Source organism: Gymnogyps californianus, chromosome 21 (assembly GCF_018139145.2).
Source record: "Gymnogyps californianus isolate 813 chromosome 21, ASM1813914v2, whole genome shotgun sequence".
Taxonomy (NCBI): Eukaryota; Metazoa; Chordata; class Aves; order Accipitriformes; family Cathartidae; genus Gymnogyps; species Gymnogyps californianus.
Genome location: NC_059491.1, coordinates 7182602 through 7195161, shown reverse-complemented (window position 1 = coordinate 7195161; position 12560 = coordinate 7182602). Strand labels below are relative to the sequence as shown.

At 60.9% G+C, this 12560-nt stretch overlaps 2 protein-coding genes across 2 annotated transcripts; both read right to left on the bottom strand.

The window, feature by feature from the left end:
• Positions 1 to 4640: 4640 nt before the first annotated feature.
• On the bottom strand, positions 4641 to 5577 carry CAMK2N1 (calcium/calmodulin dependent protein kinase II inhibitor 1). Its single transcript, XM_050909591.1, has 2 exons — positions 5418 to 5577; positions 4641 to 4737 (listed from the first exon to the last, which is right to left on the bottom strand). The coding sequence occupies exons 1-2, from the start codon at positions 5575 to 5577 to the stop codon at positions 4667 to 4669; spliced, it is 231 nt and encodes a 76-aa protein (XP_050765548.1). The 3' UTR covers positions 4641 to 4666.
• A 3425-nt stretch (positions 5578 to 9002) lies between these two features.
• Positions 9003 to 11872, bottom strand: MUL1 (mitochondrial E3 ubiquitin protein ligase 1). The gene is made up of 4 exons (XM_050909442.1): positions 11753 to 11872; positions 11554 to 11641; positions 11156 to 11276; positions 9003 to 10335 (listed from the first exon to the last, which is right to left on the bottom strand). The coding sequence occupies exons 1-4, from the start codon at positions 11870 to 11872 to the stop codon at positions 9606 to 9608; spliced, it is 1059 nt and encodes a 352-aa protein (XP_050765399.1). The 3' UTR covers positions 9003 to 9605.
• Positions 11873 to 12560: the final 688 nt, after the last annotated feature.

The following is a 12560-nucleotide window of genomic DNA, read 5'->3' as shown; positions in this document are numbered from 1 at the left end:
GGTCCATACTAGAAGAATCCCTTCTCTCAGGGTGAAACCCAAAGGCATAAGGAAAATCAGCAAAAAAAAAAAAGCCCCAAGGCCACGTTTGAGGGGAGCACCTGGCAGGAGGGTGCTGCACCCCACATCCCCCTTGGCCAGCCCCATCGCCCGTGGCTCCGTCGCCCGGCAGGGATGGGCAGAGAGATCTCGAGCATGGGAGCAGGCGGCCACTGGGGTTTTTCTCCTTCCCATGTTAAAAAACAGCGGGGGGAATGGAGTTTTTCTTCAGGGCAAAATTTCCTTCATGGTTTTTATCCACTTTCCATTTTACTAAAGCATGTTTTATGTTGGTAATGCCACAATAGAAAACATTAACTGCCGGTGGCTGAAAACAGGAGTGGTCTCAACGGTATCAAACCCCTTTTGATCCATTCGCTCAAAATGACCAGTTTCATAGCTTCCCCACCGCAGGTCACAAAAACTGCCCCCTTCTGAGTAATTGTGTTGTTTTGTTTTTTTTTTTTTCAACGAGAGGGAAAACTGCCCCCATTTTCTTTTCCGAAACCGTGGCATTTGGAGCGGGATGGAGCGTCCCTGCCCTGGACATGCTGCTCCGCAGCCCCCCGTCCCACGCTATCCCTCCTCACTCCCTCCATGATAAATAAATCACTTTGCAGGGGAGTGCTGGCCTAGTTTAACGTGCCCTACTTTTAGTGGGGGAGAAAAAAAAAAAAGATAGAATATTTATTTTGGGCGGTTGCTACATGGGCATCTTTTCGGGGGAAGCGCTTTAGGGGGTTCGCCCGCTCCCCCGTGCTCTGTTTTGCCCTGGCTGCAGCCCACTGCCCTCGATTTTTGGGGTGTTTTTCTGTGGGTTATTGCCAACTGCTCCAGCGATGTGGGGAAATGAGTGGCGGGGGCACCGATGCAGCCCCAAAACGGGTATCCACTGCACCGGGGTCCCCAGGTCTGGTATCATCCCCGGGGCGGGGGGCTTACGCGGTGCGAAGGGCTGACACCGCAATCGCTGTTGGGGATTTAAAGCCTGCAGAAAATGAGCAGCTTTAGAGATGGATAAAAATACCCTGCTGGCTCTTGGGCGTGAGGGGCCGGGGTTGGCTTTGCTGGGGGAGCAAGTGTTTTAGCACCTTCCCCCAGTGCCAAAATCCCTGGGGAAACGGGATTAAAGCATCTTTGGGAGTGGGATTTTTGCAAGCGCTCTGGGTGCCGCTGGGACCTTTGCATCTCGCTCGTCCCTCCGGCACCCTGCTTCTTCCAAAGGTGCTGCGTTTCCTTTAGTAAATAAACCTGCAAATGGCTCTTTTTTTTTTTTTTTTTTCTCTCTCCTTTTTTCCCCACCACTGCCAAAACAAGCAGCCCATATGGGCCAGGGTTGGGTGGGGTTTTTTTGCAGTTTCCATGGGGATTTGGCGCTGGAGCTGCTGGATGCCAGCTCCCCAGGAGGGTGTTTTTTTCTTTTCCTCTGGTCCCCGTAACCGGAGCCCGGAGGTGGCACCAGGCTCCCTGCCCAGCCCCGGCATCTCCCGGCCAAGGTCACCGGGGAGACCGTAGGCAGCCGGCCGCCTGCGTTGGGCCATCTGTTAAATAATGTATGCAATAAACTCCTGCCCCGTGGCCAGCTTAATCCTTAAATCCTCCTTCAGAATATCATCTCCCGGCGATGCATGGCTAGGGGATCCCCAGCTCGGCCTCTTGGGCACATCTTTCCCCCCCATCCATCCTGCAACCCTCTCTTCTCGCCCCTCCATCCCGCATCCTCCCCGTAAGCGAGCTCGCCGGCGCGCCGGGCTCTCCTGCTCCATTATTTATGTGCCGTGCATATAAAAGAGCGGTTTATAATTTAACAGAATCTCCTCTTCTTTCAGCCTCCCTTCCCCCTCCGGCTTCAGGCTTTCTCCGGTTCATCCCTGACTTCTCCCGGGCATTGAGGGGTTTTGGGGGCTCCTGGGGCCATGCAGGGACCCCATCCCTGGAGCACCTGGTCTGGTGCATCTGGGTTTCAGCGGGGTTTGGGTGCTCAGAGGTTTGTTTTTTTTTTTTTTGATGCACGGGAGAAAGTGGGCAATTGGGTCTGGCAGACCCATAGATCAGGTTTTCACGCAGAACAGGGGCTTTTTGGTAAATTTAATTAACCAAGTGCCAACGGCCGCATCCAGCCCGTGGTTATGTGTCTTAGGAGCCGCCCAGCGCTGCCGTCTCCGCGGATGCGGGATGCTCTGCTCCTCTGCGGGCTGCGTCTGCTCTTCCCAAAGCCACGGGCCTGCGCCCAGATGCCGGTTGGGGCAAAAAGCATCAGATTGGGGGGGAAAAAATACTCTCCCGTGGGCCCGTCTCCTGCTTTGCAGGCGCATCAGGTCACCCAGAATGGAAAATCCTGGGGCCAAAGGGTTGGTGGTGTCCACCGAGTCTAACCCACCCGGCTGCGACCTCGGAGCTGAACACGCTGGGGAAAAAATGAAAATAATTGGGGATTTTTCAAGGGAGCGCTTTAGCAAATCTCCCCGTCCCATCCTGGACCTGTGAGAGGCTGCGCGGGTTAAAAACGGGGAAATAAATAGCAAAGGTGCTGGGGAGGGGGGCGGCGTGCAAACTCTTGCAGCCTTGGCACCCCAAAAATGGGGATGTTTGGGCAGCACCGGCACCCTGTCCCACCCCAAATTAATCGATCTGCCCCCCCCCCAGGCCATCGTTGTACGAAGCAGCCCCGGCCCTGCTTGGCGGCATGCTGCTTTTATTGCTATATATTATTGTCTTTGCAATAAAACCCTGTCCCTGGGACCCGTTCCCCCTGGTGTGATTATATTTTTATTCCCCCGGCACAAAGGTTGGCTTGTGCCCTCGGTCGCAGAGGCGGGAGCGATAAGGGCTCTCGTTAACGCCGCCCCGCTCCTGGGCAATGATTAATGACGGCGGTCGCGGGGAATCGGCCGGGATTTGGGTTTTGGTGGGGAGGGAGGCGATGCTGGGATGAAAATCCCCGTTTTCCGCAGGCTTTCCCAGCAGCGAAGGGGACGGATGCCTTTTTGGGTCCTCATCCCCAGCAGCTGCTTTCGGGACCTCACATTGAATTTGTCCATGAAATTTGTGCCCCAGGGGCGTTTTCCCATCAAACAAACAAAAATCCCATAAATAAATGTTAATTATAATTAATTATTCAGGGCGCAGCATGACCCTGGTCGTGGGGGGCCCATGCTGGAGAGCAGTGAGGTTTTCCTTAGCTATTTTTGGCATTATTTAGGTGGACGGGGAGGGATGCTCGCGGCGCTGGGCCCCGGCAGCACGCGGGAAAGCACGGCAGATCCGCATTTATTATTTTTTTTTTCCATTTTGTTTCATTTTCCTTTTTATTTGGACATTGCAGAAATAGCCCTGTGTAGTGGATAAAAGTGCAACATACACAATATTTAAGAAAAGGAGGAAAGAAAACCTGCCTTGAGGTCTGTCAGTCAGAGTCGCAAACAGAAACGAGAAACCAAGCCCTCGCACAAGAGGCGCCTTTTTTTTTCCCTTTTTTTTTTTTATGCACGTCATGCAAAATAGTTAAAAAGAAAGATTAGAAAAGAGAAGTCAAAGAAAACCCCACGAGAGATCGACCGAGCCCTAGAAAGAGCGGAAAGCCCCGAGTGCTGCTTGACTCGAGGAGGGAATCGCTACCCTCCGGCATCTCCAAGTGTTTGGCACTCTTGTGATTACATTAGATTTTTTTTTTATATATATATATATATTTTTAATACAGTCTATTAAAGAGAGGAAACTGCCACAATATAAGAAAAAAAAAGAAAAAAAAAAACAAGATCACCCACACTACAGACTGCATGGTAGTTAGAAAAGCCGAGCGTCCCCCCGCCCCCCCGTACATATAAAATCTGTCCCTTTGCTCACAGCAACCAAGAAGTACAAGCTTTAAAAAATAAACCAGCAATTCTTCCTCTAGGCCCTTCCTTTATAAAAGTTTTGGTTTTTCCCCTCGAGAACCTTAAAACGTGACTAAAATGAATTATATATATATATTTTATATCATTTTCCAACATCCAAAGACATCAACATAAAAAAAAATCATAAGGAAGGGGATAGCATGGTACATCCAAGTGCACAGATTCATTTTTGCAAGATTAAATAATGTAAACAAGGTGCCCGCTGGGAACAACCGTGGCCGGGGGGGGGAACCCCGGGGGCCAGCCCCCCCCATCTTTCGCTGCCCCCTTTCCTCTTACCCCCCGATCTAGCGTGGTGCAAGGTTCATCGGACCGAGAAAAGAAATCACGAGTAATTCGGAGCCGTGGCGCGACGCCTCCGTTCATCCCTCGCGTCAGCGGGTTGGGGTGGAGGTTTTGGAGCGGGCGATTATTTTTCCAATTATTATTTTCTTTTTTTTTTTTTAATTTGTTGGTTTTTTTTTTTTTTTTAATTGGTCGCTGGGCTTTGTCTCGCTCGCTGCCCTCCCCTCCGCGCGTCTCCTGGAGGGCAGGACGTGCTGCTGTGCGGTGGGGATTGCAGGCTGGCGAGGACGGCTCTCCAAGTGCTTGCTCGGCGCGGTCGCTGCGGTGTTGGGGGGGGTGGTGGTGGTGTATTTTTTGCCGATAACCTGTGCTATTGTAAACCGGCCCCCCCTCTGCACCCCCACACCCCCCCCCGGCTTCAGCCGAGCGTCCCCAGGGAGGCTTTAAACACCGGGAGGGGCCTTTTCTGAGAGATTTTGCAGCACATCATCAATTCTATCATCTTCAATAACCACTGGAAAGCAGAAAAAAAAAAAAAAACAAAACCATAACCGTGATGAATGCTCTGCCGCCGTGCTCCCCTCGCCCAAGGTCACCCTGGGGTGGGGTTGGGGGGGGGGGGGGTGTTTGTCCCCCATATCCCTGGTGTGGCCGGCAGCAAAGCTGGCACGGTGCTCGATGCCCGACACCCTGTGGGGTACCCGGTGCGCCGTGCCCTGTCCCTGGGGAGGGTACCCAGTACCCTACACCCCGGCACGGTGCCTGGTGCCCTGTCCCTGGGGAAGGTACCTACACCCCGGCAAAGGGCCTGAGGCACGGTGCCTTGTCCCCAAGGAAGGTCCCTTCACCTCTACACCCCGGGGACGGTCCCCAGGGCACGATGCCCGGTCCCTGCTGCCCTACACCCCGGCAAAGCCCCCGGGGCACGATGCCCTGGCCCCGAGGAAGGTTCCCCACCACCCAGCGCCCCCGGGGAAGGTCGGTGGGACGCGGTGGCCGACATCCCGGAGGGAGCCCGGCGCATCGTACGCCGTCCCTGGGGACGATCCCCAGGGAAAGGTCGCCGGGACACCGTGCCCGACACCCGGCGCTGCACCGCGCCCCATCCCCGGGGCCGCTCCCAGCCTGCCGGTGCCCCGCATCCCGGGAAGGTGCCGGTGCCCCCCCCCCCCGCCCGTCCCCGCCGGCACCCACCTCTCTTGCTGCGGCCGATCTGCCCCAGCTTGGGCGGCCGCTTGCCTTGCCCACCGGCGAGGAGGCCGTCGGGGCCGCGGAGGCGGACGGGGAAGGGGAGCTGCCCCACGGCCGCGTCCCCCGCCAGCTGCCCCTCGCCGTAGGGCGGCCCCTCCGACATGGGGGCGGCGGGGGGGGGCCCGCCGCCGCCGCCGCCCCCCGACAGCCTCCCGGGGCGCGGGGCCCGCGGGCCCGGGGCAGCGGCGCAGCGGGGCGCGGGGCGGCCGCCCCGTCACATCCCGGCCCGGCCCGGCGTTGCTGGCGGCTCCGCGGCTGCGGCGGCGGCTCCGGCGGCGGCGGCGATAGAGGAGCGGGGGGCGGGACCGGGCGGGACGGGGCGGGAGCGGCACGGCCCCCGGCACCGGTACCGGTACCGCCCCCGGCGGGCTGCCCCACGCACCCCGGGGATCCCCCCGGGGCTGCCCCACCGGCGTGCCCCGCAGCATCCCTGGGGAGCCGGGAGCTGCCCCGCAGCAGCCCTGGGGAGCGTGGAACTGCCCCACAGCCGCTCCTGGGGAGCCCGGAGCTGCCCCACAGCATCCCCAAGGAAGCTGGAGGTGCCCCGCAGCATCCCTGGGGAGCCGGGAGCTGCCCTATAGCAACCCCCGGCGAGCCTAGGCTGCCCCACAGCCACTCCTGGGGAGCCTGGAGCTGCCCCACAGCATCCCCAAGGAAGCTGGAGGTGCCCCGCAGCATCCCTGGGGAGCCCGGAGCTGCCCTACAGCAACCCCCGGCGAGCCCAGGCTGCCCCACAGCCACTCCTGGGGAGCCCGGAGCTGCCCCACAGCATCCCCAAGGAAGCTGGAGGTGCCCCGCAGCATCCCTGGGGAGCCCGGAGCTGCCCCACAGCATCCCCAAGGAGGCTGGAGCTGCCCGGGAGCATCCCCGGGGTGCCCTGCAGCATCCCTGGGGAGCCCGGAGCTGCCCTACAGCAACCCCCGGCGAGCCCAGGCTGCCCCACAGCCGCTCCTGGGGAGCCCGGAGCTGCCGCACAGCCACTCCTGGGGAGTCCAGAGCTGCCCCACAGCAACCCCCGGTGAGCCTAGGCTGCCCCACAGCCACATCTGGGGAGCCCGGAGCTGCCCCACAGCATCCCCAAGGAGGCTGGAGCTGCCCCGGAGCATCCCCGGGGTGCCTCGCAGCATCCCTGGGGAGCCCGGAGCTGCCCTACAGCAACCCCCGGCGAGCCTAGGCTGCCCCACAGCCACATCTGGGGAGCCTGGAGCTGCCCCACAGCATCCCTGGGGAGTGTGGAACTGCCCCACAGCAGCTCTGGGGAGCCCGGAGCTGCCCTACAGCAAGCCCCGGCGAGCCTAGGCTGCCCCACAGCCGCTCCTGGGGAGCTCAGAGCTGCTCTGCAGCATCCCTGCTGAGCCCGGAGCTGCCCCACAGCAGCCCTGGGGAGCCCAGTGCCTGTCCCCAGGGAGCGTGGGCTCAGCCCCACAAGAGCCCAGCAGAAATGAGCCGTCGCGGGGCTGCTGGCGATTCGTGGGGGGCTGCAAGGCGGGGAGTGGGTCTGGGTGCACATGGCTGTCGGTCCCCAGGACGTGTCCCTGCACAAGCCTGTCCCAGGGGACTGCTGGAGGGCTTTGGGGTCGCTGCGAGCTTTCCACGGGGTTTTCCCCGCAGCGTTGCCACAGCAGCGCTGGTCATCGGGGTTATCGCCCGGCAAAGCGAGCCAGCCCGGCCAAGAGGTGATGGGAAGGCTGGGGCTACCGTTTTGGGGAAGACCGCAGCTATGTTGGGGGGGGGGGGTTCAGGCATCCCTGGTACATCCCCTGCGAAGCTGAGTCAGGGGGACAGTGGGGATGGCAGCAAAAATCCTGTTAGCGCAAGGCTGGGTTACAACATCTCTGCCAGCGGATTTCTCTGGAAGCGGGAGCCCGGCTCGTTTTGGGACCGAGCAGGACGGGGGCCCGGGAAGGACAGGGCACCCTGCGATGCCAGGGCACGCTGCCCCGGGGCTGCTCCCAGCTCCAAATCCTTCGTTTGCTGAACTCCTCAAGCTCCCGGAGCCGCGCGTGCCCCTCTCCCGCGCGCCCCCGCACACCCCCGAGCTGTCAGCTCCTTACATAAGGTTGCGTCTACGCCCGAGATATCGCAGGGGAAAGCTTGAAAACAGGAGGCGAAAGGTAACGGGGAAAGCACAGCCCCCCCAAAAGTGTATTTTTAGGCTTCGCGTGACGGCTCTGTTCGCCGGGCAAAACACCGAGGCTCGAGGCCGCGTCCTGCACCCGTCTGCCTGAGGGGGGGGTGACCTCCCCGCTGTCCCCGTCGAGGGGACGAGGCTTTTTGGGGTGCTTGGTCCCCAGGAAACCGCAGCCGGGGAGGGAAAGGCAAAGCCTCCATACGGTACAGGGAGAGATAGGCAGTAACCGCCCCCCCCCCAAAAAAAACAACCCCAAAAAGACTCTAAATATGATTTTCACAGCAGAAAATTGCTTTTGAGAAAAGGAGTCGGGGTCTCAGTTGGTCCGGATCTTAAATCCACGCTCCCGGGAAGACGGCAGCGTTTGGTGCGTGACTTGGCAGAGCCGATCCCTCAGGGAACATCTTGGGGGTCTCTTGGTTTTTGTTTTCTTTTCCACGATGCACTTTGAGCCGCCGATAAAAGGAGATTTTTATTTTCTGGCAGCAGCAGAAAGGCGCAAAGGGCAAGGCAGGGCGATAACCGCGGGGAGAGGAGGGACGCCTCCGCCAGCGAGCCGGATTCCGGCTTTTCCTGCTGGGATTCTGGCTTTTCCCGCTGGCAGGCAGCGCGCAGGCAGGCAGCCTCGCTGCGGCGGGCAGCCACCGCCATCTACAGCCGGCGGGCGGGCTGGATGCGGCCCTTCCCGGCGCTGAGGCTGCCCAAGGCCCCGCTCCTCCGGCCGGCGCCGAAATGAAGCCGACGGGTTTGTGCCACGCAACCCAAGCGGCCTTCGGATGCCGCCCGGCCGGCCTTGTTAACGTTTAACGAGGAAACAACCCGTTTCCTCATTAAATTCATCATTTTTCCTGGCAGTCGATGGAAAACTATTCCTTTTTAGATGTGCCGGGGGCACGGGGAGCCCTCGGGGGGGTGCGAGCAGCTCTGCCCGCCCGCAGGTGTCGGACGGAGCGCGGGATCTTCCCCCAAATCCCGGGGTTTTCGCTTCAGTCCCGGGGTTTTTGACTGTTCCCGCTCCAGGCTCCCCGAGCAGGGGCTCCCCCGCCCCGTCCCTGACTGAAAACTCCCTGCCCTCCCCAGCAAACGTTAACCCAAGCGTCACTTCGGGTTTGTTAACCCTCTCGGGGAAGGGAATTTTCTTCTTCTGTGTGGAAGTTTGGGGGTTTGGTACCGCCTGCGCTACGGACAAGGGGACAGCGGTGTCCGTCAGGACCGGTGTGGGATTCGGCGCGGAGGGACGCGATCCCACCCCCCTCACCCCACCCTCGATCGCCGCTCGGGGCGACGTACGTTGTTCCTCCGGTGTTTATCAGCGCAGCGTGCACGCCCCGGGGAGCGCAGAAGGGCAGCAGATGCCGTTACCCCCGTCAGGGTCACGTAACGAGCCCAGACAAACCCGCTTTTCGTCCGGTTTTATTACTTTACATCCCGTTTTCTATCCCAGCTCAAGCCAAGTGCAGAAATCAGCCACAGCGTTTTCACCTCCCCGTTCTCGCGTCCCGGCGCGAAACGGTCGCAGACCGATTGTGCGGATGATGGCAGAACGAGCGGTGTTCGCACAATCCCCCGTACGAGCTCTCTGAAAGCCCCCCTGCTCCGTCCGTCCCCGGAGCCAGGTGACAGCATCATCTAAATTCTGCAGTCTCTGAGAAGCCGTAATACATCTTTTTTTTTTTTTGCCCCACAATGTTTTTATAAGCCAGGTGTTTCAGTAAACCACGAGGCAAACCCTAAGAGTCCGACTCTTAACAGAAGAGCTCGAAACCGCATCTCCCAGCTGAGCGCCGCGAGGACTCCTCGTCTCCCGCCCCGAAAACCTCCGGAGCGCGACGTGAGCCCCGATCAGCCGGACCCTCGCCTTTTAAGATCCCAATCGAAGCACCCCTCTCACTCAAGCTCCCTCCCCTTCCCCCCAAAATCAACCACCCAAGCAGCGAGGCGAGAAAACCCCTTTGCGGGAGGCAGCTTTAATGCCAAAAGCTCGCCGGGGCCACAGAAATTTAACTGTTGTACAAGGGAACCACCCTGGAGATGGCCTGCCTGCAGATCGGGCACCTCTTGGGTTCGGGGAGAGCCCCGTAGCACTCGTTGCAAGAGCAAACGTGCCCGCACTCCAGGAAGACGCAGGATTTGGTGTTGCTCAAGCAGACGACGCAGGCGTTTTTGAGCGTCTCTCCGCCCTCCGCGTTCATTTCGCGCATCAGGCGCTCCTGGGCCTGCCGGAATTCATCCTGCATTTGCTTGAGGTGCCGCCTCTCTCGGTGATGCCGGTATTGCTTCCGTAGGATGAAGAAGAGGACGGCGCAGGTGGCGAAGCCAAAAACGACGGTCAGGATTTTCCAAAACCGGACGTTCGATTCTTGTTTCTGCAGCAAGGTGTCGAAATCCACGCCGCTCAGGTAGTAGGGCATGCCCTGCTTCGGGGGCTGCAGCTTGATGGTGGTGTTATCCAGGACCAGCTCTCCCACCCCCGTCAGCGCCGTGCCCACCTTCAGCATCTGCTCCGTCTCCTGAATGCCCTTCGGGCGCTCTCCGCTGATGTAGTGGCCGATGACGTCGGTGAAGGACTGGACGGAGGGATGAAATTTCTCGTACACCGTCTCCAGGCTGAGCTCGGCGGCGTCCAGCGGCTTCATCACCCTGACGGCGACGCCGGCGCCTTCCTCCTGAGGGACCAGGTCGAAGGGGGTGGTGTTGGTTCTCTGGTGGATGATCTTCTCGTAGTCGTTCCTGGGGAAGGAGAAGGGGTTAAAGCAAAGGCGAGCGTGAGCGCTTCCCCCGAGGCCGGCAGGGAAACACCGCATGGGCCGACCTGCTTTTTCGGGGGGACCGCCAGCTGTCCCCTGCCCTGAGCGAAGTTTATTTGGATGGGACTCACTGGAGAGCGGCGCTTTTGTCCTCACAGCACCGTCCGGGTGTGCATGAGGCCCTCAACACTTCCACAGTCCCCGCGGAAGCAGCGTGGGCTTCCACCGTCAGCGGGACAGCGCTTTGTCCCACCTCATTCCCCCCTCATCTCCCTGTGGCGTTCCCGGCCGCTAGAAACCGCCCTGCGAGGAGAAGCGCTGCCCGTCACACGCGCAAATTTGATAAGCGTTAATCCGATTAGCTGAGGGTCGAAGAGCGTCGCCGTGCTCTCGTTTCAGCAGCTCTCAGGGGCCAGGCGGCTCTGGGGACCACCCTCAGGTCCCCTGGGTGCGGGTATCGCCCAAATCCAACTGAATTTCTGTTTAGAAGGTGTCATTTTGCTCAGGAAACACCGTCCCGTGGCCACCTCCGTCACAACAACGTGGGGCTGCTGATAAATGCTCTGCCCACGTTGGGTTACTCTACGTGCTCGTCTTCTAGAGCCCCTGTGTTGAACTCTGAAAGGCTACAGCCCTGAAAACAGCCAAACGTGCCCCGTTTCGGCAGCTGTAACGGGGCCACTGCGGGGTCTGGGTCACCTTGGTCGCTCTGGCCACGCCTGATGTCATTTCAGCGTGTCAGGCTCTCCGAGGGCACCTCAGCCAGGCTGAAAGCCGGACGTTCGTGGGCGCTGGGCACGTACCAGAGGTGGGTTGTTCGGTTCCACACCATCTTATGCTCCTGCAGCGTCAGCCTCTGAACGACGCCCTTGCAGTTCTCCACAAACTGGCTGCTCAGCGTCTCCTTAACGGACCGCACCACGCCTGAAAGACAAATCCGAAGGGCGCGTGAGGTGCTTGTTAACTTTCTGCTCCGTTTCTTATTGCGTGCAGCGAGGGCAGTACCTGAACAAGGTGTGGGGGGGGCTGAAGAGCCGAGAGCTCGTGTTTTGAGCCGTCGGGATAGCCAGTGGCTGCCCGACAGCGGGGAGGCGAGCTGATGGGAGCAGAACCGTGGGGCTGGGGATGAAACCCAGGCGGCGAGGGGGCGGTCGGGGTGAGGGTGCGCCCCCATCGCCCCCGCTTTAGGCCCTGCCCCTACCTTCGATGACCGCGTAGGGGACGCAGCGCCCCGGCGCCTCCAGCAGCACCGCCCGCAGGTCCCCATCCAGCCGGACCCTCCTGGCGCCCTGCGGGGAGGAAACGGAGGCCGCGGCTCAGCCGACGGGACCAGGCCGCGGTCCGGGCCCGGGCCCGGGCCCGTGCGCGACACCCCCCCCCCGGGGGCCCCTCGCACCCACCTCGAGGCCGCGGGCGACGCGGGCCTTCTGCCGGTAGACGGAGTAGACCAGGGCTGTGAGGGCGGTGCTGGCGGCCAGCAGCGCGGCCTGCGCGGCCGAGGGCCGCCCGCCGCCCTCCATGGCCGCAGCTGCCGCGCCGTTACCGCGGCAACCGCTCGCCGCCACCGGCGCCGAGTGATGACGTAGCCCGCGACGCTCTGGCAGGCGGCAGCGCCACCATAGAGACGCGGTCCGCCAGGGCCGCCGCTCCGGGCGGCGGGGGGCAACAGGGGACGAAGGGCGCAGGGACCCCGCAAGACTTTGTTGGGGGGGGGGGTGGAGCCCAAATCCCAGCCCCACAGGGCCTGGGAGGGGGGAGGCGGGCCAGATCCCGGCCCCACAGGGCCTTAGCGGGGGTAAATCCCAGCCCCGGGGCCTGGGGGGGCCAGGACAGATCCCCCCCCTGCCCCGGGGTCTTGGAGGGGAGACTAAACTCCAGCCCCACAAGGCCTTGGAGAGGGATTAGCCCAAATCCCAGCCTCCCCTCAGGATCTAATACCCCCAGGGCCCTGGGGGGAGCATCCCCAGTGTGTCATGTCCCCCCGGCCTTGGGGGGGGGGGGTAGCCCAGATCCCAGCCCCTTGCAAAGCTTGGGGGGTGTCAGGCCAAAGCCTATCCCCCCTGAGCTGAGGTGGGGGGATCTGCCCAAACCCCAGCCCTGTAGCGCCTTGGGGGGGGGGTAGGGGAAGGTGTTTACACCCCCTCACTGTGGTGTGGGGCAGTGGCACCCCACAGCCCCAAAGGCCCCCCCCACTGCAAGGACACGGCT

Coding starts and splice junctions, on each gene's coding strand:
- CAMK2N1 (XM_050909591.1), bottom strand. CDS start 5,577: ATGTCGGAGGGGCCGCCCTACGGCGAGGGGCAGCTGGCGGGGGACGCG. Junction 4,738..5,417: donor GATCGGCCGCAGCAAGAGAG/GTGGGTGCCGGC, acceptor TCTGCTTTCCAG/TGGTTATTGAAGATGATAGA.
- MUL1 (XM_050909442.1), bottom strand. CDS start 11,872: ATGGAGGGCGGCGGGCGGCCCTCGGCCGCGCAGGCCGCGCTGCTGGCC. Junction 11,642..11,752: donor GCGTCGCCCGCGGCCTCGAG/GTGGGTGCGAGG, acceptor TCCTCCCCGCAG/GGCGCCAGGAGGGTCCGGCT. Junction 10,336..11,155: donor AACCGAACAACCCACCTCTG/GTACGTGCCCAG, acceptor CTCCTTCCCCAG/GAACGACTACGAGAAGATCA.